This window comes from Nicotiana tabacum, chromosome 3 (genome assembly GCF_000715075.1).
Source record: "Nicotiana tabacum cultivar K326 chromosome 3, ASM71507v2, whole genome shotgun sequence".
In the NCBI taxonomy this organism is placed as follows: Eukaryota; Viridiplantae; Streptophyta; class Magnoliopsida; order Solanales; family Solanaceae; genus Nicotiana; species Nicotiana tabacum.
In genome coordinates, this window is record NC_134082.1 from 205,062,898 (window position 1) to 205,090,859 (window position 27,962).

At 32.8% G+C, this 27,962-nt stretch overlaps 2 protein-coding genes across 4 annotated transcripts; both read right to left on the minus strand.

Annotated features, from left to right (window-relative positions):
* Positions 1 to 498: 498 nt before the first annotated feature.
* LOC107817065 (EID1-like F-box protein 2) lies at positions 499 to 4,372 on the minus strand. Its single transcript, XM_016642841.2, has 3 exons — positions 4,231 to 4,372; positions 1,093 to 1,860; positions 499 to 850 (listed from the first exon to the last, which is right to left on the minus strand). The coding sequence occupies exon 2, from the start codon at positions 1,849 to 1,851 to the stop codon at positions 1,099 to 1,101; it is 753 nt and encodes a 250-aa protein (XP_016498327.2). The 5' UTR covers positions 1,852 to 1,860; positions 4,231 to 4,372; the 3' UTR covers positions 499 to 850; positions 1,093 to 1,098.
* Positions 4,373 to 6,617: 2,245 nt separating this feature from the next.
* Positions 6,618 to 11,104, minus strand: LOC107814701 (uncharacterized). 3 transcript variants are annotated; one of them, XM_016640148.2, is made up of 2 exons: positions 10,948 to 11,104; positions 6,618 to 9,453 (listed from the first exon to the last, which is right to left on the minus strand). In XM_016640148.2, exon 2 carries the CDS (start codon positions 9,429 to 9,431, stop codon positions 7,215 to 7,217), a length of 2,217 nt encoding a protein of 738 aa, XP_016495634.2. In that variant the 5' UTR covers positions 9,432 to 9,453; positions 10,948 to 11,104; the 3' UTR covers positions 6,618 to 7,214. The 3 variants fall into 3 exon arrangements, with proteins under 3 accessions (XP_016495634.2, XP_016495635.2, XP_016495636.2); XM_016640149.2 differs by lacking the exon at positions 10,948 to 11,104 and adding an exon at positions 10,611 to 10,910; XM_016640150.2 differs by lacking the exon at positions 10,948 to 11,104 and adding an exon at positions 9,885 to 10,543.
* Positions 11,105 to 27,962: the final 16,858 nt, after the last annotated feature.

Genomic DNA, 27,962 nt, shown 5'->3' on the forward strand with positions numbered 1-27,962 from the left:
GATATATACATCTTTAACCAAATTGAAAGGTCTCGTAGCAAAGGCAAACAACTTATTGTCATATCTTTAACCAAATTAAAAGATCTCGTGGCAGACAACTTATTGTCATAGAGGAAAAGTAGCTGCAAACTTGCAACTGTAATTCGCACCATTCTCCCGATATGTTTGCTACTTCTTTGTACAACTATCTCCTTATCTTCAACTAAAGGGATCAGACTAAGATAAAGGTAATCTCATCATTACATCCCAGGGGCACACGAAAAAAATACAAAAAAATAACAATTCAACGGCCATAAAAAGGGCGATTAATGACGAAAAAGAATGTCTAGAGGCAGTTGCAACATTTCTTACACTTAATTCTTTTCCCCAAGAAGGGGATGGCAGAGTTTCTACCTTCGCTAGAAAAGCAGGTAATAGGCTGGGGACCGGGGAGGGGAGGGGGGAGGGAGAGGGGGAAGAGGGATTGTTCTTAACCTGAAAGAATGGCAAGACTCGGGCTGCACAAGAATCGCATTTAATTTTTCAAAATTTACATGGTGTGACTTAACTGCTTCACAACAAACAACAATAAAATGTTACAGATTCCAACGTGTCACTCAAATAAGATGCACATTTGAGATCATAAAATATACAAAGAAATTCTAGAGGTGCTTGTTACAACTGAGACATAATGGACAGGAATAGGTTTCCATTGTACTGCGCTGGTCAGAGAAGTTTGGGAAGTGGCAAGCTTGCGGAGAAACAACTCCATGTCACCGAAAGAGACCTTCCACTGAATGGCTCTACGATTTGATCTCTCAGTGAACAGCACCCGCCAAGTTCCCAAATCGATGAAAACCGTCTCTAACACCTGTGGATAAAGCAATATATCAACTGTAGGCAGTATTGCAGTAGAACAATCCAAGGACTTTTATCATCTTTTTCCTATCTGATCCACAAAAATAACTCAGATAAAGAGAAACATGATTCAATAGATAAAAGGTTAACAGCAGAACTCTCCGCCACGTTAAATTGGCAACATGCCAGTGCTGAAATAAAATTGCCAATATATTTATGTCAAGCATACAAATGTAAATTTTGACAACGTAATACCTGCATTTATGCATCACTGTGATCTGAAGCTTCCTCAGAATCAGACAAGGGCAAGAGGGTACATATCCCAAGCACATGCCCGTTTAGGCACACATAATACTCAACTGCATCTTCATAAGCACCCAATCTACAGCTGGCACTAGCTGGCATCATTTTTGCTTGCAGCATGCTCCACAGTTTCGCCTTACAGTAAGGGCACACTTCTGTTGGATGGAGCTGAGCCTCCCTCTTAATCAACATTTTACGCACTTTTGAGGAAGCAAAGGATTTAAATATTCCCCGAAAAAATCCAATATCCCCCTCATCTCCTTGGTCAAGATGCTCGCAAGGATCAGAAACATACAAAACATCTGTCCTGCATTGTGGCAACAGAAAGCTCTTTCCGGAGGTCCTAGAGAACCTAGTTCTATAAACAAAGTGTCCTGGAATGTGGATGCTATTGAATAAGCCACCTTTATTACATCCAGAGCAGTAAATAAGAAGCTTTCCAAGAGCCCTCCAGTTCCCATCAACACTATGACTCCCACTAGACTGTAAATCAAGCATCATTTTGGGAGCTCTAGTCTTACAAAACTCCTTCCAGAGCACTCTCTTTGCAAGGTCATCAAACCATTTGCATACACAAGATAAAGTTGCAATCGACTTAGGATTCCAATTCAATTGCTGAACAACCAGAAATATAATTTCTTCGCTAAGATGCCCTTTTGTACACTTACAACTGGCTGAGTGTATGCAGCGATACTGCTTAGTAATGATCATCGTCTACAACTGCAGCCACCACAATTGGAATGACAACAAAAGTTAGATCATATATTTCTAGTACTTTCACAAAGATGACATCAAATACCAAAGATACTTCAAATTGGCTGTAAAAAGTGTAGGATCAAGGACTGCTTAGTGGCATAAACAATGAACATATGACTCTAGTCGACAACCCTATATATGAACCAATCATGCTAGTATGCTGAATATAAGATCAGAGGATTTCCAAAAGCCCCATTCAATAGCAAGTAATCTCTTTACTTATCACTTGATAGTTTTACTTTTACCACATCGCCATTGATTGATTTAAAGACCATATTAGATCTCGTTAATGAAATCATTAGCCAATGATAATTATCAAAAAACAATTTACCCATGAATGGTTTTGCAGAACCATAAAGACTAGAGGTAACAGAAAAGAAGTATTCGAGATTTAGAATCATCGTCTCTTTGAACATAGGCCAAGATCCATGAGGTCAATATCGCAATTATACTGCTCCAGAACTTCGTTGTACCTGTAAGCTGAGGATGAGTAAAGATAACATAGCTTTTAAACAAGCTTAGAGATTTGGACTCCAGAGGGTAGAATTTAAAGATGGCACTGGTTCAGAGCTTACAAGTGTTTGATTTCACAGCCATTAAAGGATGAACTTACTGGTCCAGGGCCGGCTCTAATGGTCTAGCTACTAAGGCTTGTGCTTTAGGCCCCCAAATTTGGACGGCCCAATTTTCTAGAAATAATAGGTTTATAGGTCAATAAAATAAAATGTATAATATTTTTAGCTACAAAAGTAGAATTTTTTATATAAAAGGAAACAAAACTTTTTTAGATATGTAAATAAAGTAACCGTTTGACTTACTTACAAATGGGTAGTATGAATATTTTTCCAATGTGTGAATCGAAATTAATTTGACAAGGAAAACAGTACAAGTAGAAGATACTATATACTCAATCAAATAAAAAGGACTGATTCTTTTCCAAATATTTATATTGCTTTCCAAATAGTGTTAACAGTTCCTATAACAGTTGCCTCGGCGGAAACAACTTTTTTAAATTTAAAATTGATAAAATCTTAGCAAAGATCAACAATGTCTCAAGAAAGATTAAATGGATTGGCTATATTATCAATTAAAAGAAATTATTGAACGAAATCAATTATAATTTTTTTTAAATAACTTTTCATCTCAAAAAGCTAGAATGGTAGACCTCACATTAAACTTTGGCTTCAGGCCTCACATGTGCTTGAGCCACCCTTGTACTGGTCATAGAAGCAGATGGGATATATTTATGGCTGGATGCCAGTTCCCTATATCTAGCTCCAAATAAACATAGGATCGTAAATGTCTCCTAATATACAGTAGTATCAAATATGGAGGTGAACAATATGCTTCAGTTGGGAAAGCAGTCTGACAATAGAGCATAGGGGTTCGGCTACTCTAAGCACAACAAGGAATTGTAGCTAGTAAGAAGAGCCTACTTGTGGTTTATTTCTACGCTTCATGCCCATTTAGTATAACGTAAAATGTTTTTCTGGGAATCATTCATTTTATAGTGTTTGGTTGGTCATAAAAGTAGGTGATAAATGGTAATCGTACAACAAGTAGCATAGGCTATAAGGATAATGTACTGGGTTTTATTTCTTCGTATTAAAGGGTTGACAACAATGTCTAAGTGCTGATTCAAACAAGTAGAAAGTAAGAGTTTGGACATTTAAATGAATGTTCTTATCCCCCTTATGGTGGAGATAGATCCCTTCGAGAATTTTTTTTTCATTGTTCAACATAACCAAATATTGGAAACTGACTTCGTAAAGGAAACCATTTTTCGCAGCACCAAGTACAACGTGCATCACTCAGTGCAAGTAAAAAACCCATTCTAGATTCTAGATATCACATCAGGACTTTGTAAAGAAGGAATAAAGAGCAATACTGTTCATTTTCTATAATTTAAAACCATGGAAGATAGCAAAAGTTTGAAATTATTAGAAATCATAATCCAACGTTTAAATAATTGGAATGATTTAGTAAACAATTACACATTTATGACTTTCACTCCAACAAACTAATAGTGAAAATAGGATGTAAAAATTCATATTTTCCCCTGTTTCGGAGAAAGTTGGTCTTTACACCAAAAGCCAGATCAGTACAAGCAACAAATTTGCATTTATTATCACATAAGAAGCAAACACAAAAACAAATCAGCTAGTGAAAATCACATAGAATTATAACAAATTGGAGCTGACGTTGCATCATGCAGCTGAAGCAAACAAAGCCCTATCAATCCAACTCACATTTCTTATTCTATATTTTAGGAATTAGGGTTTTTGTCTCACGAGTATAAGAGGGAAGGGGAAAGTCAGAGAAGCAGGAGCTTACAACTTGGAGTCGCCGGTGAAGAGATCGGAGAAGTTCGTCGGAGAGAAGCAAATTATCGGCGGAGCGAGCGAGAGTGGAGAGTGGTGGTGGTTGGTTGGTTCAATGGACTTAGAGAAAGAAAATTGACTGAGCCGCTTCAGCTGACGCCTAGTGCGGCGTCATTCGGAATTGTCCAGTTGAAACTAATCAAATGATAATTTGGGACCCGTTTTTCAAGATACTTGGGCTTGTCAACATCACACGTAAGGCCCAGTTGTCTATCGATACGATAACCCGAACCCGAACCCGATTGTCTTATGGATAAAATCCTCAAATAGTCACATCTTTTCCCCGCTTACGCTATGAGCAGAAACTTGTTTAACAAATATTATACCTTTCTTGATCCATTGGTAAAACTTTTAACCTTTCTATCTTGAAGTTCTGCCCATGAGACAAACGGGGTCAAAAATTAAAAATCGCCTTAAAAAATATCATATTTCTGCAATTTTTGACATTTTAGCTCCATTGTTAAAAAATATTCACCGTCCTAAAATTTCACAAATAGTCACTTTTTAGCTTGTAAAATTTGAAATTTCATGACAGTAATTATTTTTCTAATACAGAGACTAAAAAATAAGTAAGCCACGTTATTATTACTTATCCACTCCCCGAGTCTCCCACAAAGTCGTTCGAATTCAAGAGAGCATATCAAAGAACATTTTCAAGTGTCATTACGAAGGCAATGTAAAAAAAATCTCAATGGGTTCAGAAACCACACGTTTCTAATGTCCAATTAAAATATGTGGATCTAAGATTACTCATGTCACCAGTTTAAACGGTAGTCATTTAGTTATTAAATTGTTCTTTTTAAGACTTAAGTTATAATTATGTTATTACTACTATTAGATTGGACTTTCAGTGACAGAAAATTGAATTTGAGCAAAAATCAAAGCGGCAAATAATCTATGAGCTCGACGTGAGCAACTTCAAAAAGTTGTAGGAGAGTATTTGAATCCGATTAACCTTATTTGCATCCAGGATTTCTCTAAAGGAGGGAAAAAAATTTGGGGTTGTGATTGCAGCACACTTTTGACATTTTTCCAAAGCTTATAATTTAGTAGTATCGTGGAAGCTTTTCACTCAATTTAAAAATAAAGATTACGATAGAGACAGGTAGGGGTGTTCACCAAACCAAACCATCCAAAAAAATTCGATACTTTTTTTTTGTCTGGTTTTTGGTTTTGAAATTTAAAAACCGATCAAATTTGGTTTGGTTTTGGTTTTAATTAAAAAAAACTGAATCAAACCGAATATAGGAGTAACTATTTCAAATTTATTATTACACCTATATATATGTATACTTTTATACAAAGTTTTAACTTTTTTATAGTAAATATTAATCGTTTGCACTTTTAGTACAGTTCTTTACCTTTACATTCTAGTTTAATTGGTAGTTTTTTTTTTGTTAAGTGTAAGAATTTATTTCATGTTAAAAATAATATATTTTTAATTGAGTCCTTAAATTATTCATCACTATTTGATTCAATTATCATCAATATATCTTAGTAAATAATAGATTTCTCAAAGGGCAATTGATTTGATAGTGTTATGTTGAAAATGTGGTCGTCGAAATGTGTGTTTAGTAGTATATGTCTTATATTTAAGGAAAAACCGACAAATAATCGAAAAAACCAAAAAAACGACATAAACCGAATCGAGAAAAAACCGACTTAATTGGTTTGGTTTGGTCTAATATTTGAAAAACCGATTTACTTGGTTTGGTTTCTTTTTAGGGAAAAACCGATCCAAACCGAACCATGAATACCCGTAGAGACAGGCATCTACTACTCAAGAACTTAAAAAAATAAAAGAAAAGGGGAAATACTAATAGCACATTTGGCGTATCTAGGTTTTGCTCCTAGTACCATTTTTCTCCTGTGCCTTTCAATTTATTGTTGCTAATATTCGTTTCAGCATTTGTATCAAACACACATGCAATAGTTGGACGAGCCTTGATTTCTAGAAAGAGATATTGGCAGTATGATGACAAGTTGGCAACTCCGTCAACCCTTGAATTAAATGTCAAATTGGCTTATTTTTGGCTCGAAGTTAAGTTTTATAGTCCAATAGACAGGTCGCGGAGATAGAGTATAAATATCCGAATTTCTCAAAAGTGAAATATGATAGCTACTCTTTGTCACTTGCTAATAACTAACAATTGCTAGTCGATCCATTTCCATGTTTGAATAATTTTAAGTTTGACCATATATACTTCATCAGATAGCATTTATCGAAAGTGCTAAGCTTGAAATTATCAGGAATGCAGTTTTACATCCGCAGTCAAAACTCATTTATTTGCTAACAAGAAGTATACATCCATTTGTAGTGACAATTTAACCAATTCGGTGTTAGTTTCAAATCCAATAAATTCAGTCATCAACCATAAATACTGATGTGGAAAGGAGAAATCGCAGGATGAAGAAACAACAGTATATTTTGCAGTCAAGAAATGACGCCTTCCCAAAAACGGCTATAGCAAACAGTATACAAGCAAAATGTCAAACCAGTACACCACAGCCAAAACTCTCCTTGCATAGTATTTTCACATGCTCCGTCTTCTTCAATGGGCTTATTCGACAGAAAGCATGAATAAATTCCACGTAAAATATGTCAAACAGCAATATATGTTCAATGAGCAGCCAGCCCAACATTGGAATATAGTATAGCCAGACACCCACAGATTTAACACCACTATCTCAACTTCCATAAGCGAAGAAAAAATCATAATCTTGCATGATTTTATCTCCCAATTCAAAGAAGATGCATCCAGAAGAAATTGAATTTATTCAATCATAAGAACAGAACCGGCAACCCATCAAGAAATGGTTAAGAAGAAGAGTCAGAATAAGAAACACGAGAAACTCACTCAAACCAGGTCAGAAAAGCTCTATCATCCACTATATTTGCAATTGCTCCTATGTGTATAAAATTCTGTTTTGTTAAATTCAAGAAACTGTGACTGTAGAAGGTTTATCTTGGCGGGAAATTACTGTCTCAAAAGCTCCAACCAAAGCTTTAACTTTGCTCTTCCTGGTTTCAACAAGCTTACTCGCCGTCTCTTCAATCACATTATTCAACAAACCCTGCACATCTTTTTTTTCCTGCACATCCTGATGCCTCAAAACAATTTTTCCAGAGCTTAGGATGGTGCTATTATTGTCAGCATCAACTCCTTTCTTTTTTAAGATTCTCCTTCTTGTATCACCCTTGCTATCCTGGCTTTCCCCCATATGTCGTCCCCATCTAAATATCAGCCTCCTAGGGCTGCTGGTTTCTTGCTGGAGATCAACTACCTTACCCCTCCTGAATTTCAGTTTCACCACCGAAGGATTGGAATCATTAGAAACACCTGCCTTGCCTTTTCTTAATATCTTTTTCTGATTTTTCCCGACAGTTTCTGCTTCTGCTATGTTTAGCAGCTTTTTGCTGCTAGAGGTGTATTTATCTGATGCACTGTTCGCAGACTCAGCAACTTTCTTTTTATCTTCTTTATTAGGCAACGAGCGTGATTGCGACTGAGATGAAAACTTCAGTGATGCCTTCACCTTGGTAACATGCAAGGTTTTTTCAGGAACCTTTTCAGGGTTCAGTTTGTTGGTTCCATCTCTCCGTATCTTGTTCTGGTCCTTCAGAGGAGCCAGCAGTTTTAAGCTTTTAATGTTTCTTGCTCTCAAGATCAAAGGTTTAACAGAGCAAGATTTTGGAGGACATGAAACAGTTGGGGTCTTCAAAGACTTCTCTGCAGATACTTTGGACACCATTATTTGTTTTCTAGAATTGACGTCATTGTCTTTTCTGCCTCCTGCATCTACACCTCTTAAGATCTTAGATGAAGATTTTCCCATTTTTATCTGCCCAAGAGGAGAATTAGTTGCCAAAACATATTTCATTTTCTTTTCTGTCTTTGGTATCTTGTTACCTGAAGAATTCAGCTTCAGAGAGTGAACACTCTTTGGTGGCAGCGGTGCTTTTTTCTTTGTTATTTCAGAGGGTTCAAGAGAGTGAACCTTGGGAGAAGTCCTTCTATTGACCACATTCAACTTCTTTCCCTGCCCTAGCATACTCCCTGGAGGAGCGGATGGCTTTTGATTGACCACAGTCGCCTTCTTTCCCTCTTCCAGAATATCCCCTGGAGGAGTAGAAAGCTTTTGCTCAACCAGAGTCACCTTCTCTCCCTCTTCCAGCATACTCTCCGGAGAAGCAGAAGGCATGTTCTCAACCATGGTTATCTTCTTTTCCTCTCCCAGCACACTCTCCGGAGGAGTAGAAGGCTCTTGATTCACCACAGTCACCTCATCTCCCCCTCCCAGCGTGCTCAATGGAGGAGAAGAAAGCTTTTGTTCAACCACAGCCACCGTTTTTCCATCTCCCAATATACTCTCCAGTCTCACCTTCTTTCCCTCTTCCAGCATACACTCTGGAGGAGTGGAAGGCTTTTGCTTGACCAAAGTCCCTTTGGTCGCCTGTCCCAGGGTACTCCCTGAAGTAGTGGAAGAATTTTGTTTGACCACTGTCTCCTCCTTTGCCTCTCCCAGCATACTCCCTGGAGGAATGGAAGGCTTTTGCGCAGCTTCAGTCATCTTCTTTCTCTCCCCCACCATACTCCCTGTAGTAGCGGAAGGCTTCTGCTTGAACGCAGTCCCCTTCTTTGCCTCTCCCACCATGGTCTGTGTAGGACTCTGCTCATCAGCAAGAAGTTTGTTCTTTCTTTTTGATAGAGGATGCCATGGTTTTGCTTCAGAGGAATGTTTCCTGCCATATTTACAAAAGTCATGGCAAGAACCAGTGGAAGCTCTCATATAATGAGGAAGAACATCCTGTACGCTGTCAGGAGAATCCAACTTCCCAGTGGATTGTCTTCTTGTATTGCCAACATCATAAGATGAAGTAGAGGAGGATTTGCGATAGCAAGGAAGAACCCTGTGTCCATTACTCAAAGATCTTGGTTTTCTTGTGCTGATTTTATCTGGCTTATGTCCAGCAGATTCATTCTTCACACTAGTTACTGGACTCACTAGGTCATCGGTGTTATCCTCAGCCACAGAGTCATTCTTCACACTAGTTACTGGACTCACATGTTCATCGATGTTATCCTCAGCCACAGAGTCATTCTTCACACTAGTTACTGGACTCACAAGTTCATCAATATTATCCTCAGCCATCAAAGTTCAAAATTCCAAAACCCTGGAACCATGAACAGATGTAAAAATGATGAAAAAATACATTAAGTTAGCAGTAAAATACATCATGGACTACACAAAAGTTAAACCCCCGATTAAGAGCAGGAAAAAATAATTTCAAACATGCTAAGCATTGAATTCCAAAATTCAAGAAGTGCACTCGAACTATTATTTGGATAATTTGGAATAGGAAGTCCTCAAAAATGTGCAGAACCAAAAACTCAGTGACAAGCTTGAGTCTGCAATTGCTACAAGATTGTAACAGACAAGATTGTGGGGCCATGATCTATTGAGATTAAATGTTACATTTTCTGCTTTGTTCAACTAGGAAGAAATTGTTAATCTACTCCCAGACATAGCAATTGTTCAACAACGACAACAACGACACAGCAAAATACCACTAGGGGGTCTGGGGAGGGAAGTGTGTACGCATACCTTACCCCTACCCCGAGGGAGTAAAGAGGCAATAAATGAGAACGACAAACCACAATATAGGGCGTTCCAAGTTCCAAAGTATGGTTCATCACAAACAGAATCAAGACGTGAAACTTATATTTTTCCTCTCTAATAATGTCTCTATCTGAAATGGAGGAAAGGCCCCAAAAAGCCAGGAAGCAGGAAGGTAACTGCACTTATCAATCTACTTGCTATCTAGATATTGATGATAACTTTTTCTTCTTTTTTTTTTGTTGAAAAAAAAAGAAGAAGAAGAAAGCTCGAAAGTCTTTATCTAATATTAGGTATAATCCATATCTAATCACAGCTACTGTAGAAGACAAACACATTCCACCAAGCTTGTCTATCCAGCAGGAATTAAAGTACCACCTAATTGTGAAACACACACTGCCAACCAAAAGACCCTAATACTGGACTAATATCATCGGTAAGATTTCCACACACACACACCCAAAAAAAAAGAAAAAAAAAAAAGATGATTCGGTATATAAATTCATTAAAAAAAAAACTATTCAAAAAAGAAAAGAAAAAGCATCACTACTAATGATAACGATCTCTACTAAGAAAACAGTATCCCTAATTTTTTTCAATCACGACATATCAGATATCCATTCAGTATCAACCGTTAATGGCTTTGACTTACTAGAAAATACAATTCAGATAAATAACAAAAAAAAAAAAAACAGGAAAGATTAAATAAGCTACCTCTTGTGAAAACCGACAAGCAGCTATAACAAAGCTATTGAACAGAAAACAGTATTCCGAGAACCGAAAAGAAAAACACAAACGCCTGAATTCACCAATCCCAAAATGAGGATAAAGAAGCGAATCCAATATAAAAAACCCAAAGAATTACAAACAAAAAAGGTCCTCTTAAAAGGTAGCTATAATAAATGACGAACAAAGCGAAACTGAAGAATACGCGGTTTTGCCAATTAAAAAATTGCAGCAGTTCGAAGCTTAATCTCAAAGTAAAGGAAACGGATATAATAAACAAATAACAGAAAAATTGAAATGGATCGAAAAAGAAAGAAAAATTGACCTGCTATCTAACGACGCCCTTTTATGTTTAATAGAACAAGGAGTAACAGCAGCAGCGATCGTGCAAGCGACGTCTAAACTTTGCTTCTGGATTTTTCTCAGAAAGAGTTTTTGTTACAGAAGCGTGTTGACAAAGGGCTGTTTGTTTTAACTTAGCCTTTTAAGTGTGAAGGAGCAAACACAAACGTTGAATTCATGACCTGCCCAAACAAAAAAAAAAGGAAAAAAGGTCCTTTTCTCCTCAATATACCGCGCAACTTACGTAATAATAATATATATCCCATTAATGGAAATTCACTTTTTTTTTTTAACGTACTTACTACTTACCACCAAAAGAATAAAGTCCAATTGAAACATTATAGTTCTACTTATATTCTTTTGATAATTCACTATTCTTTTAGTGTAATCTGAAATGAATGAAAACTTCTCCTATTTTTTACAAAAATATACAAGTCTGCCAAACTTGTGGGATTATACTAAATGATGGTGGTTGTTGTTGCCAAAGACAATAAGAGTTCCCTTGTTCTCCTCAAAATTAGAGTTTAAATTCTAGTAGGGATAAAATTTGAGATATAATTCTTTTACCTTTGTCAAGACATTAAAGGAAAAATTACTCAATACCTATATACTTCATCCGTTCACTTTTACTTGGCACGTTTTAACTTTTCACACCTCTTAAGAAATAATAAATGAAGTGCATAATTTATCATGATACCCATATTAATTAATGCATATTTTATTAGATTTGAGAAAATAATTTGAAAAGAGTAATACAAGAGGTGAACGGAAGGAGTATAATACTATAAGAGTTAATATGTAAGAGATGAAATAGTTAAATCGTATGCAAGTTAACTCAACCATCATTGATATAAAAAAAAATAGAATTTGGCTTGGAAATTAGGAGTACCTAAAAGTTGTGGCATAACAAGTGACAATAATTCATCACTTGTGAACTTTGAATTGGACCAATCAAGGTATTTGCCAAGTGGTTAGTTATCTAAAATGGATAAAGTCACATAAAACTCCAATTCAATATCTTTCTTTTTGTTTGAGCCGCTCCTTGCTTTTCCCTTGTTATATAGTATAAGTTAATTAGAGCCAAAAAAAACTAATTGCTGCATAGGATACCATGGACCCTAGTTGAACTGTTAGGACAAAATAAGGAGCTCCCTATCTTATTTGACGATTCTTCTTCATTACCTGGCAAAGCATCTCTCCAAATTTTTATAAGCTATAAGAAACTAAAAAATAATCAAAGAATAATGCAATTTTAATAATAGAATTTAAATAACTCATCCACCCTTATATTATTTTCATGTCGCGTTTTGTGAAATTCAAACAAAGTTGAGATGAAACCAGAATTTGTAGTTTATGGGTTTCGAAGTACAAATATATTTGTTTTCGTTTATTTGGGTGCTAAATTGTACTTAGTAAATAAGTTTTAAAATAACGGTAAAATTTGAGTCAAAGTTACTAAATTATGCCGAATTTGTAAATACTATTGTGAAATAAAGTCATATTGATTAGTGTGCCAAACTTAACCCGCCCACCCCTCTCCGCACAACTATCCAAAGTCAATATGGTGAACGATTCCCTTCCTTACTTGGAAGTTGGATCATCTCTATAAGTATTAAACTAGAAAAAATGGGAAAAGAAATTTAAAATTAAGAGGGTGTTTGGCTAAGCTTATAAGCTGATTAAATTGGCTTATAAGCACTTTTTGGCTTATCTACACGTTTCGTAAAATTAAAAGTGTTTATAAGTTAAGTGCTTATAAGCTGAAATTTGATAAGTTGGAGGAGACCAACTTATGACTTTTGGCTTATTTTTGGCTTATAAGCACTTTTAATTTTAGTACTTTTATCCAAAATGTAACTGCTTATTTTTTAAATCAGTTTTAGCATTTAAAAATGTTTTTCAGCACCTAATACTTATCAGTTATTCTAGATCAGCTAAGCCAAACGGGCTCTAAGTATATTACCCGATTCAGTTTTGTGGTGCAAGCTATTCTTTAAATAGTCTAATATTATAATTTGTCCTCATATTGCATGCCAAAGGCTTTAATCAACATTTTAATATCAAATTTATAATTTAGATCTGAATCAAGATCATGTCATGTTTGACTAAACATGACGAAATGTGATTAAAACAAAAACATACCCCCCCCCCCTCTCTTTTATTTATCATATTCGATCTAAGTGGAACACTGTTTAACATGATCCTAAGTATTAACCTTTATCAAGATGCTACTATCTCCATCTAATTTTACTCGAGATTATTAGATTGGACGTTTGATCTAGCATGCTAATTTTGTCTGTGTATTACATAGGGGTGTCAATGGTCCGGTTCGGACGATTATTTTATAAATTTTGTATTATACCAATTTTTTGATAGGGGTGTCATTATATATAACCAAAATTAGATTTTTCGAAACCGTCCCAATCATATCGGTTTCTCTTCGGTATCAGTATGGTTCGCTGAAGTCTTACCAATCTTCTTGGGGGATAAAAGATGAGAGAGTTATTTTGGAATAAGTAAAGATACAATTAAAAACATGGAATTAATTTGCAGTCTCTAGTGATGGATTATTATATGCAGCGGAAGCAATCCCAGTATCAAAATCACATGTAATTTAGACAACTAGCATAAACGGGATTTCACGGGTTACCTCTTGTAGCGTGAACATATCTCTTCTACCACGTGAGCCTTCAGTTCCATAACTTCTTAATGGAATCTCCATCACCCGCACAATCGTGATCCTCGAACGTTCCACGGTCTTCTACTGTGTTACCCAAATAATACCCGAAAATAGCAATTTCGTGTGGGCAAAATTTCTAGGAAAACTTGGCTGAAAATTTCAGCCACCATCTACTCATCCCTCTAGGTGGAAAACCTTATGTATTTATAGCACAAGTTTTAAGGGTTAAGACCCTTTTCCAAAACCTGTTAGGTTTTCTTTTCCACCAGAAAAAGGATTCCTTTATTTCCTATTATTTAGGCACAGTAGGGACCACATAATTTAATTAACAAGGCTTCCAATTATGGAATTAATTTGTAATTTTCGAAATTAATATCCACCATAATTAATTACGAATTATTCCACTAAAAATTCGTAATTACACTCCTTATTCAATTTCGAAATTCATCCATTAAATCTTATTTAACTCCCCATGTTAAGATTCAGATACGAATCAATTAAATTAAATTACTGACGATTTAATTTATTGATTATTTCCTTTAGACTTTCGCTTAACTTATTTCATGTGTCGGATACAAAATCCACCGGCCGGGTTTACACATGCAAACTTATAAGCTTTCATAAAGGTATATCATCAATCTCTAAACCGAGACATGGATTCCATCAACTAACTATTACTTCGCCAATGTATATTATTATTATCCAATTTACCAGGCATATTGACCCACGAAAGAATCTCGCCTTTTAATAAATCAAAACAATAATAATATACACAACTAATAATAATTATATCAAGATTAAGAGTATAAGTACATTTAATGGCTAGAGAGTTTATTTTATTAAGTCAGTATAAAATACTTATCTCTACCTAGTCCGTTCAATACATACAAAATGTACTAGCACAAGAAGTTGGAATTAAACCATTCCCATAATCAAGATTAATTATATTTAATCTTGTGCTACAATCATTCCTGATGGTTTGTCCAATTCCATCAGTAGATTGTGAACTCAAACTTTATACTTATAAGAACCGATGATTTAATCTTCCGTGTATAAGCTAAACTCTATACACTAAATCATCTACTATATAAGCAAAGGACACAGACTATTATATGATTTATTTAAAACTTTATTAAAACTGAATAAACAATTATTTCATAATAAATACTATATCTAAACCAAACTCATGGTTAATAGTATATATCCCAACAATCTCCCACTTAGACTTTTAACCATGATAATTATTAGAATATACTATATCCAAATGCATGGTTAATAGTATATGCCCCAACAATCTCCCACTTAGACTCATAACCATGCATCTACAACTTTCTCAGGCATTCTTTTACATGACTATTAAAAGTCTTCACCAAATAAGGTTTTGTTAAAGAATCTTGCCAAGTTATATCTGATGCAATATTTGTCCAGTAGTACTTTGTCGTAATTATCTAGTTTGGTATTAAACTCTTCAGAGATCCTGTTACCGAAACTATCCCAAGAATGAACACCGAACTATAATTTTCTTTAGCTTTCTCCCACTAAGACGAAGTACCACTAATATTACCTTTGTTACCTCACGACATTGAAATATTAGTGACTTCTTACTATAGTGTTCAATGTTCAAACATCACTCCCACTCGATAAAGGCATATTATGTCTATTAACGTTCTCCCACTACTTAAATGCAATGGAACGTCAATTCTGACGTGTGGGTTTTGATGTTCTTGAACATCTAGTTATTTCTTTGCCCAGTTCCTGTAAAAATAGTTTACTTCTAGGAACATGTTTTATTAAACAGTCCTTATCTAGAAAAATGCATTTGTTTTAACAATTGCCTTATTTTCTTTAGGACAATAAAATAAAGCTTCATTCGTTTTCTTGGATATTCGATAAACATGCACCTATCCATCCTTAGTTCTAACTTACATATCTGCTTTCCCTTTTAGCACATATGCGGGATAATCCTATATCTGAACATGCCACAGACCAAGCTTACATTCAGTCCACAGTTCTATAGATGTCCCAGGTACTAGCCTAGAAGGAACTAAATTCAGAATGTAATTTGAAGTTTCCAGGAAATATTCCAAAAATAAATAAGGTAAATCTGAATAACACGTCATTAGTCTATCCATATCCAAAAGAGACTTATTTCTTCGTTCTACTACACGACTCTATTATGGAGTTTATAGTGTAGTCAATTGAGATGTAATCCCTATTCTGATATGTAGCTAAAAAACTCTTTAGAGAGATGCTCGCCACTACAATCAAATTGTAGTAACTTAATATATTTCTTTGGTGCTTCTCTATTTCAAGTTTTAAAAACCTTGAATTACTTAATTCATTAAGACTTACAGTGCATCAAATAAATATATTAATATTTTGAGTAATCATTTATGAACGTCATAAAATACTCAAAATCTATCTCTTACGAGTATGTTCATTTAACCATACAAATCAGAAAGGATTCATTCTAGCTTATCACTAGTTTTATTTCCTTTTAAAGGGAACCATCTTTTAGTCAAATTTCCTTCCAAACAGGATCTACAAGTTGGTAGTGCCTCTACTTTCAATGAACCTTAAGGTTCATACTTGACCAACTTGAAATCCTATCCAGATTAATATGACTTAGATAAAAGTGCACAGATAAGTTTTACTCAATTTTGAAGAACATATTCTCTTATGAGGTAGACTAATATTGTTCTGTTCAGGAGAGACATCAATATATAATAACAAGGTCATGCATTCATGTACCACAAGAGATAAAGTGTTTATTAAGCTCAATAACTCAAGAGTTATTCGAAAAATAAAACAAATATCCATCTCTTATTTTGCCCAGAAACCGGAATTAAATTCCTTCTAACAAAAGTACATATATTGCATCCTTAAAATTATTGCCTTATCACTAAAAGAAAATTTTAACAAGTAATACGACAAATTGCATAAAATCATTGTGGAGTTGAGATAAAAATATTAAATAGATCATAATAAGTCAAAACACTGAATAGTAAAATTCAGACTGCATTCAATATTTATATACATACATGCATCTGGAATAATAAATTTCGATGGGAAAAGAATTATTCATGCAAAGTATATTATATAATGCAAGAATTATACAATCCAAAAATAAATAGAACCAACTCAGATGGAGAGCATACTATTATTTTCAGTCAATTGTATATAACTTTTTAATACAAAAATTTTAAAATACACTACACATATATGTCATGCATCTTGAATAGCAATTTCGATGGGAAAGAACTACTCATGCAACATACATATGCAATGCCAGATTATTCACTCCAATAATTAAAACAGACCCAACTCAGATGGAGAGTATACTGTTAATTTAAGTCAAGTGAACATCATTTTTAATAGCTCTAGTTTCATTGATCCAACATGTATACTCAGATGGAGAGTAAGTACACGATATCAATTACTAGTATTTCACCTAGTGAGCTTACAATAAATTTATCCGATATGGAGGAAGACCTAAAGTCAACGCATAAATTTATTACTCACTTGAAATTAATAGTGGAAGACCATAGAAATATATTTCTATCACCACTTAATCATGATTGTATTGTAGTTACAAAATTGATTCAATCCTTTAAGCTCAGATGGAGAGTTAATACTGGTTATCAATAACTAGTAACTATAGCCAGTGAGTTCATAATAAATTTATCCGATATGGAGGAAGACCTAATGTCAACGCATAAATTTATTATCTCACTATAAATAAAAAAATGAAGACCATAGGGGTTTATTCCCATCACCACTTTATCACAACCACGAACTTTTCTCTGAGGATTAAGTTCCATATTAAAAAAAAATGCTCAATACCCATTTAAACAGTCTTAAAATACTAAAATTAATATTTCACACTGTATAGTGGTGATTATTGTTGACTGGACTATTTCTGATAAATCTACCAAATTTCATATCAATCAAAAATTGCGACCAAATTTGGAAAATTATCATTTTAAGCATTTTTTTTAAGAATTTAAAATATGACCTACATTTTTTTTATATATTTTTTATCATATACCAATTCATGTCAAATCAACATGTGTTATCATGTTCCAGATTAGACATATAAAATGATAGAAATAATGACTTTTCGTATGTAAATCATATTTTAATCCGTTAAACCTCCAAAAAACTCACCTAAACGATCCCAAATCGTCAAAATACGATGTGATTCACTGCATAGCAGTGAGTTCTTCTTAAATGATCGTTTCCAATGATCCTACCGAACTTCAGGTCATTCGGAGATCGTTGAATTCATGATCGCCAAAACTAGACCAAATTCAAATAAATTATTTTTTGGCATAGTTAGGATTAAATCCATGTGATTTGCATTCTTCATATATATCATATCAAGTTAAATCACATGCTTCAGATTTAACACAAATATAGCCGATATATAAAGAATAATTTTTCATATTTATAACAAATTCAATTTAATAAACTGCTTGAAAACTCATCTAAACGACCTCAAAATGCCAAAAAACAATATGATTCACTGCATTGCAGTGAGTATTTCTCACTAGATCGTTTTTGATAAACCCACCAAGTTTCAGGTTAATCGGAGTCCGTCAAATTCATGACCACCAGCTTGTAACCAAACTCAGAGAATAACCGTTTTAAGTAGTTTCATGAATTAAAATAAATATGATATTGATTTCCATTCTCCTTATAATTACACTATGAGCTCAAGGCATATATTATGTTCTTCCTATTTCTAGGATATATAATATATCCTTTTGCAATAAATTATCCTTTTATTAAATACATAAGAACCTGAGATATTATATTTTCTCCCGTTCAGTGAAAACCCCAATATCTCTTCTCATGGATGGAGTTAGTTTCACTAGTACTCAAAGATAAATACTCTTTTTCTAGTTATGAACCTCCACCATTAATGTAGATTTCTCAAGGATAATTTTCACATGGTATATTAAACATATTTCAATGACTCAAATAAATAGACCATTTTGTGGATCCTACTTATTAATCATAATGCTCAATCCATGAACAGATATAATTTCACATGTACAAATTTACTAAGAATTTTTCATGAGTTCAAATAAACAAACCACTTCAGTGGTAACTATTTATTACTCATAAAATTCTCAATTTACAAGTGAATATATATTTAGCTCATAAAATTATTTTATGGTAGACCATAGCTTAAAAGTCATACCAACATTATAAAACTCATACAACATACCGTCATATTTCACTTAATTAGAACCTCCAATCAGAGAACAAAATTCTTCATCGAAAATTCAAACTAGTAATCACGTAGGGCATGAAAATATAAACTTAAATTTGAGAAATTTTTTATGCACAAACATGCCAAACGCTCCAATCATTAGTCATCCAGGATATCAAATAGAGAATTTTACTTTCTTACAAAATAATTATATCATTACACAATATGAATTATACCTTGTAAGACCTAGTCAATAAAATCTTACACCTCTATTATTGAATTTAATACAACAACACGTTTATTTGCTAATAGTCAATGTGTAAACCTATTATATGACTAGTATTTAATCATGGGGACCATGGGGAGTCATCCCCAACACCATTGAATTAAAAAAGAATTAAAATTATTATGAAATAATTTTCAGAAAATAGAAAAACGTCCAAAATATAGTCCAAACGACCTCAAAACGCCGAAAAATACCATGATTCACTGCTAAGAAGTGAGTGTTTCTCACCACGGCGTTTCCGATGGATCCACCAAATTTCAGCTCAATCGGAGTCCGTCAAGTTCGCTGACCTCCGAAAATTCCGGCTATTCGGTCAAAAACAGGTTTTGCGTTTTTCTAGGGTTTACCCCAAAAAATTCAGATAATCTCAATCAAATATCAATAAAAAAACATATATCTCATGATTATAAGAATAATCCATAAATTATGCACAGTTAATTCACAAAACAGCAGTGCAGTTTTTCAGAAAACCACATATATATGTAATTCAAAAAATGCACATAAACACCATATTCTTGTTTCATGAAAAACTTAGTTATCTAATTAGATGTGAGTGAGCTCTGATACCAATTGATGGATTATTATATGCAGCGGAAGCAATCCCAGTATCAAAATCACATGTAATTTAGACAACTAGCATAAACGGGATTTCACGGGTTACCTCTTGTAGCGTGAACATATCTCTTCTACCACGTGAGCCTTCAGTTCCATAACTTCTTAATGGAATCTCTATCACCCGCACAATCGTGATCCTCGAACGTTCCACGGTCTTCTACTGTGTTACCCAAATAATACCCGAAAATAGCAATTTCGTGTGGGCAAAATTTCTAGGAAAACTTGGCTGAAAATTTCAGCCACCATCTACTCATCCCTCTAGGTGGAAAACCTTATGTATTTATAGCATAAGTTTTAAGGGTTAAGACCCTTTTCCAAAACCTGTTAGGTTTTCTTTTCCACCAGAAAAAGGATTCCTTTATTTCCTATTATTTAGGCACAATAGGGACCACAGAATTTAATTAACAAGGCTTTCAATTATGGAATTAATTTGTAATTTTCGAAATTAATATCCACCATAATTAATTACGAATTATTCCACTAAAAATTCGTAATTACACTCCTTATTCAATTTCGAAATTCATCCATTAAATCTTATTTAACTTCCCATGTTAAGATTCAGATACGAATCAATTAAATTAAATTACTGACGATTTAATTTATTGATTATTTCCTTTAGACTTTCGCTTAACTTATTTCATGTGTCGGATACAAAATTCACCGGCCGGGTTTACACATGCAAACTTATAAGCTTTCATAAAGGTATATCATCAATCTCTAAACCGAGACATGGATTCCATCAACTAACTATTACTTCGTCAATGTATATTATTATTATCCAATTTACCAGGCATATTGACCCACGAAAGAATCTCGCCTTTTAATAAATCAAAACAATAATAATATACACAGCTAATAATAATTATATCAAGATTAAGAGTATAAGTACATTTAATGGCTAGAGAGTTTATTTTATTAAGTCAGTATAAAATACTTATCTCTACCTGGTCCGTTCAATACATACAAAATGTACTAGCACAAGAAGTTGGAATTAAACCATTCCCATAATCAAGATTAATTATATTTAATCTTGTGCTACAATCATTCCTGATGGTTTGTCCAATTCCATCATTAGATTGTGAACTCAAACTTTATACTTATAAGAACCGATGATTTAATCTTCCGTGTATAAGCTAAACTCTATACACTAAATCATCTACTATATAAGCAAAGGACACAGACTATTATATGATCTATTTAAAACTTTATTAAAACTGAATAAACAATTATTTCATAATAAATACTATATCTAAACCAAACTCATGGTTAATAGTATATATCCCAACATTAAGAAAATATGAAAGATGGCTAGAATATAGATCCATCAACTACTCTACAACAACGTAAAAGAAATTAAACAAATTAATATATAGAAAATATAAATCACTTGAGTGGAAAGATATTAACCAAGCTGGGACTGAGACTCAAGAATAAAGTCTATAGAAGATTAAATATTCAAAAAGATAAATCTAAATCATACGAAAGAAAACATAGTCAATACATCGTAGTTTGCTACTCATAATCGCTACAAATACCTTATGTCTTGCTAGTGAATATGCTGGAAATAATTTAGTTTCAGTGGGATAGCATAATAGGTTTGGAAATTATAATTTTGATTTTATTACTTTTTGGCTTGTAATTGTTTTCATAATTCTAAGACACAAGGAAAATTTAATAATTTATTATTTTTAAACGTAATATATAAATATATTTTTCACATATAAATTTATTCGGTACGATTCGGTATTTTTTCGGTTTATTTTCATAAAATAAAAAACCTACCCTAATTATCGGTATGGTTATAGATTTATATAAAAACCTACGATTTTATTAAAAGAAACCTAAAAATCGGTTTTTAAATATCCATTGATACCCCTAGTATTACATAAGTCGTAGCCAAAGAGAATATTAAAGGAACGATTACAACGTTAATTTCATAGATAAAACATCACATTAAAATCTAAATCTTGTATTATAGTTAAATGAATATGAATTATTGAAAGTGGTACAAATTCAAAATAATAATATTATTATAGATAAAGTTTTCAAATCTATATATATATTAAAGCAAGAACGTTACCATATATAATTGCATTGTGGTTAAGCCAAGTGGCAAGCTAATAAATGCAAATAGTATATGGTAACTTTATTTTATATTTGACTATGTTAGTCATATATATATATAATTTGAATTTATATATATATAACTGAATTTGAATTAAAGAATAATTTTGAATTTATAGATAAAGTTTTTAAATTTGAATTAATATAAAAAAAGAAATTTATCTTTTTTTGGTCAAGTTATCATACTTAATTCGGTTAATGATCATATGCAATCATACCAGGAACTTTCTTATTTAAACTACGGAAATACTAATGCGATTGTAAAAAAAAAAATTATTCCATATAACTATAGAACTCTTTCACACTTAAAACCCTATAATTATAGTTCTTTAAAATAATATAGCTAGATTTGAATAAATCGAATTTCTTTTAAAATAAATATAACATATAGGATATGAATTAAAGAATAATTTTGAATTCATAGATAAAGTTTTCAAATCTATATATATATTAAAGCAAGAACGTTACCATATATAATTGCATTGTGGTTAAGCCAAGTGGCAAGCTAATAAATGCAAATAGTATATGGTAACTTTATTTTATATTTGACTATGTTAGTCATATATATATATAACTGAATAATTTTGAATTTATAGATAAAGTTTTTAATTTGAATTAAATATAAAAATAAATTTATCTTTTTTTAGATAAAGTTTTTAAATTTGAATTAAAATAAAAAAGAAATTTATCTTTTTTTTTGGGTTAATTTATCATACTTAATTCGGTTAATGATCATTTGCTTTCAATGCCTTCTATCCGTTGGCTGTAGATAATTTAAATTGGTACGAGACTCGTATCTATACGTTGTCTCGTGCCTATTTAAATTCTTCTTCCCGTGGCTGTTTCCATCCGTGCCTCTTAGTCAATTGCTGCGCTTTGACCATTTAACTAATCCACGTGTCATGTCACATCATCTTTTAATATAAACTCAGTTTTTTCCCAATACATATACCAACAACAACAACAACAACAACAACCCAGTATAATCCCACTTAGTGGGGTCTGGGGAGGGTAGTGTGTACGCAGACCTTACCCCTACCCTAGGGTAGAGAGACTGTTTCCAAATAGACCCCCGGCATCCTTCCCTCCAAGAACTTCCCACCTTGCTCTTGGGGAGACTCGAACTCACAACCTCTCGGTTGGAAGTGAGGGTTGCTTACCATCAGAGCAAGTGATCATATATAATTACATTGTGGGTAAGCCAAGTGACAAGCTAATAAATGCAAATAGTATATGGTAACTTTATTTTATATTTGACTATGTTAGTCATACATACATACATACACACACACAATATATATATATATATATATATATATATATATATAAATAAAGTTTCCTATGTAGACAATTTCTATTTAAACTCATATTTTTATAGAGAAATAAATTAATTTTTTGTAAAAAAAAAAAAGATTGAAAAATCTAAAAACCAGAAATAAGAGATGACAACGAATTTCTTCTTCTGTTTCATCTATGTTAAGTATAAAAAATTTAGAAGTTGGTATCATCGATTTTAAATATTTTTTTCAACTCAAATACATAGACTATAAGACAAGGATATCTTAGAATTTTTTTTAATTTAAATTGTGTGTCGTTTTTAAAAAATTACTATTACTAACAAATTCATATGATATCTGAATTTGAATATAAATGCAATTTGAGTAGTTTGCATTGAGTTTAAGCCAAGTATGGTGTCGAGAAAAAATTACTTGGCAATTTCAAAATAATATATGCAATGTTATACAATAACAATCAACTAATTTAACATTTAGTGATTCAAAGAACAAAACAATTGTATATATATAGGCAGAGGCAGATGTAGAGTGTTGACAACAAGTTTAATTGAACCCATAACTTTTCACGCTGAGCAAAAATTTATATGTAAAACATTCTTAAAATTATAAAAATAGTAGATATGAACTCATAACTCTAAAAATATAATGAGTTTAATGCTAAAACCTTAAAAATTGAATCCATAAAGTATAAATCCTAGATCCGCCTATGTATATAGGGTATTCCAAATTCAAAATACGTGGCTAGAGATATCGATAAACGCAAAATAACGTCATATTGAAATAAAATTTTACCGGCTAAAGAATCATTTAAATTCTTAGATAGCTGACTAAAGTGAATTTTAAATTAAAGATAATATCTTCTCTTGCATCATTATAAAGATAATATATATATAAAGTTTTAGAAATTGGAATGTCAAAATAGAAATATTTTTTTGAAAGATAACATCATACCAAATAAGAGTTCAAGTCGTAGTAAAAGAGTTATGTCGTAACCAAAGAATTATTCATATTGTGTCAACCTTTGTGCTTTGACATAAATACGAGTATTATTTCACTTTTTGGCTATTTTTAGATTCCAATGACATCAATAGAATGGTGTAAAAATAAAATTATCACTACGAGATTTGAGAAAATATTAGTCTTTTTCATGTACTGTTTCGTAACTAATATCTAACGATTATCTAGAAGGTTTAAATTTTAAGGTTATTTATATATCATTCAAAAAACTCGGATATTTAATATGGTTAATGTCAAATATCAAAATGGAGTCACATTGTAAAAAAAAAAAAAATTACCGGCTAAATAATTTTTTAAATTCTTAGATAGCCGACTAAAATTAGTTTTGAATTAAGGATAATATTTTCACTTACATTATTATAAGATAATTTTTTTTTAAAAACAATGTTTTAGAAACTGAAATTTTAAAATAGAAATAATTTTTGAAAGATATCAACACACAACATAAGAGTTCAAGTAGTGGTAAAAGAATCCTTCATAGTCTCAACCTTAGATTGTTTTTTAATAAAAATGAGTTATTATTTTGCTTCCCGGCTAATTTTAGGATCCAATGGCACCCACGAGAATTGTATCAAAAAATAAAAATAGAATTATATCTAGAAAATTTGAGAAATGATTAATCTTTTTTATGTAGTATTTCTTAATTAATATCCAATGATTATCTATATTTAATAGAGAAAGTTTAAGTTTTAAGATTATTTACATATAATCCAAATAACTCAAATATATTATATGGTTAGTGTTCGTGCATTCGCGCGGGTGATAATACTAGTTATTTAAAACGCTTAAAATGAAAAGATATGATAGAAACTTAAAATCTTATGCAAGTTGTAGTATAACGACTAATAAGAAAAAATGGAGGATGGCATAGAATCTTCTTGGAAATTTCGAACAAGAGGAGTATTCACTCACCTCCCCCCCCCCACCCACACAAAAGTTTGGGGCAGGGGCGGATTCACAACGTAATATGTGGGCTCATGTAAACTCGGTATTTTTTGTCCAAATTTTTATATGCATTAAGAAATATATTAAGTATTTATAAATATGTGAATATAAATTCAATTACTATTTTATATTAACTTAAAATTAATGGAATCCATTAAATATTAAATCACGAATCTAGAGGCATATTTAGTGTAGAAACTATGAGTTCAGTTTTCGCTACATATCATGTATTTTTGCTCAAAATATTATTAAATACATACAAATAATAAATTTTAAATTCATTAAATTAGATAAAATATGGTAAAATTACGAATTTAAATTCCGAATCTTCGTGAAATCACCTTTAGATATAGGTTGTGACTCCTATGACTTTATTAGCCGAAAAGAACTCCTTGGATTCCCGCATATGCTACTACGAGTCTTATATTTTTTATTATAAGCTTTACTTTGAGAGTTGAGATCTCTAATCACATTTATTTGTCAACTAAAAAACAATGTGGGGAAAAAAGCAATGCCTAACTAAGCAATGTGGGGAAAAAGTCTCAGGCCTAACTAACAGGCGAACCTACAAAATGATTTAATTTCCTTTTGCTGAGCATATATATAGCCTTAGTTTTCAATTCCTAGACCCACAAATGAATACTCTCAATTAGTGCTATGCCCTTCTTTGGCAAAGACAGGATTATATCTATTAAAAAACAGGGAATTGTTAAATGATCTCAACTAAAATAGACAAAATTTAATTAGCCACCTATGTGCTGTACTACCCTCATTCAACAGCCATCAGGTCCCAAATAATTATAATTTCATTAATAGTGATATGAAATTATTAAAGTTGTCTCCTTGTGACCTATATTTTACGGGTTCGAGTCGTGGAAGTAGTCACTAATGCTTGTATTAGGTTAGGCTGTCTATGTGAGCACGCGATTTTTGCCTCATACGAATTACTCCAAAAGAATTCCCAAAATTGGTCTTTTCCTTAATTATGTGTTATTTTTAGGAATTATTGTGCGATTTTCATGATTGTTTGCATATGTTTATGTGCATGTTTAATTTTATTAATGCATTAAAAATATAAAAAAATATAGCACTTGCATTTAAGATTTAATTTTTACATTTTTTTGAAATTAATTAATAATTAGGTATTTTACAAAAAATGAAAATTCACAAAAAATAACATATTTTTTATTTTTAGTCAAATTGTGTGATTTTCTTTTAATTTAGTATTTAATTATTTATGATAATTATTATTTAGAGTTAATTAATATTTTTAAAGCTAATTTGGGTTTTTATAATTTAATTAGGGTATTAGTTTTAATTTTTTGAAAAAAAAAGGGGGAAGAAAAGAAATTGAATTAAATAAAGGAGAGAAATCCAGTTTGGGCCAATCTGGCCAAAAACATTCTAAGCCCAAAGAAAATCAGTCCAAACCCACTGCAAATCCAATTAACCCAACCCAATACAAACCCCTAACCGGTCTGTCTCAGCCTAGACCCAAAACGGCAACGGCTAACCCTGGCCGTTGATCTTTGATGATCAAACGGTCCAGAGCTTCGCCTGTTACCCGACCCTGACCCGACCCTGACCCGCCCCTGAACCGGTCTGGCCCCATGAAACCGAAACGACCCCGTTTTAATTATTGATTCAATCAGAACCGTTGGATTCCAATCATCCAACGGCCCTGATTGAATCAATAATTTTAATATGTCAAAACCCATCAGACCCCTTATCCCCTCATTGTTTCTCACATACCCTAGAGACACGCCTGTCTTCCACTGCCTCACACCACCGCCCTCCGCCCTCCGCCCACCGGAAATCGCCTTACAGCGGTTCCGGTGCCTCAATCACTCCCAAATTTACACCCCAGAACCATCTCGAGCCCCTCTTTCCAAATCCATGACTCTTTTCCCTCGAATATTCCCCGAACTCGTCAAATTTTGGATCGAAGATAAGACCTAAAAATGTCAAAACTCTAGAATCGGTAGATTTGGTGATGATTAAGACCAAAACGGACCTCAGTCATGTATTTTTATCTGAGAACACGTGATTGAGATCTATTTCGGTCGAAATCGAGAGTTTGAAGAAGAAATTCAAAGCTGACCATTTTTGCTAGGTATTTTATTTCATTAAACTGGTATTGCATGATTTTGTTTGTCATTTTTAATTTCATTTTAGTCTTTGTTGTATCCGCATTCTTCTCTTCATTATAGACTCACCTAATAGTCCGTCAGTATTACATGATTAATTCAATAGCATGTTTAATTCATTAATCTCTATTATTTAGTTCGTCATCATTTGTTCCTTCGCCCTTGTTTCTTTGTAAAAGTTTCTTGTTTTGTTTGAAATGGGTTTCTGGATGGTGCTCAATGGGGATTACAGATTTATGGGTTCTGAATTGGGTCAACTTGACCCATTTTGGCTTTGATTCTAGGGTTAGTTTCAGGGTTGTAAGGATAACTTGAGAATTATTTAATAAAAAAGGGTAGTCACCTAATTGAGAAGCTTCTATAATGGTAGGGATAACAATTCACTACTGAATAATTTAAAGCCATAAGAATTGAGTGGAATTGAATTTTTAAATGTTGAAAGGGCATTCTATGAATCCTAAGGGCATTTCCCATTGCCAATTTAAGAAAACAACACACTGAGTTCAAAAGAAGAACATTCTAAAAGAGAGGACTAGAGGAGAAGATAATCTGAGAAATACTGAAAAAAATAAATTTTTACTGTTCCATTAAAATTTTCGAGATTTTGAGGCTTTTCATTTATGAAACAATTCCTGAATAATCATAGGTTAAAATGATTTGAATGTGCTGGT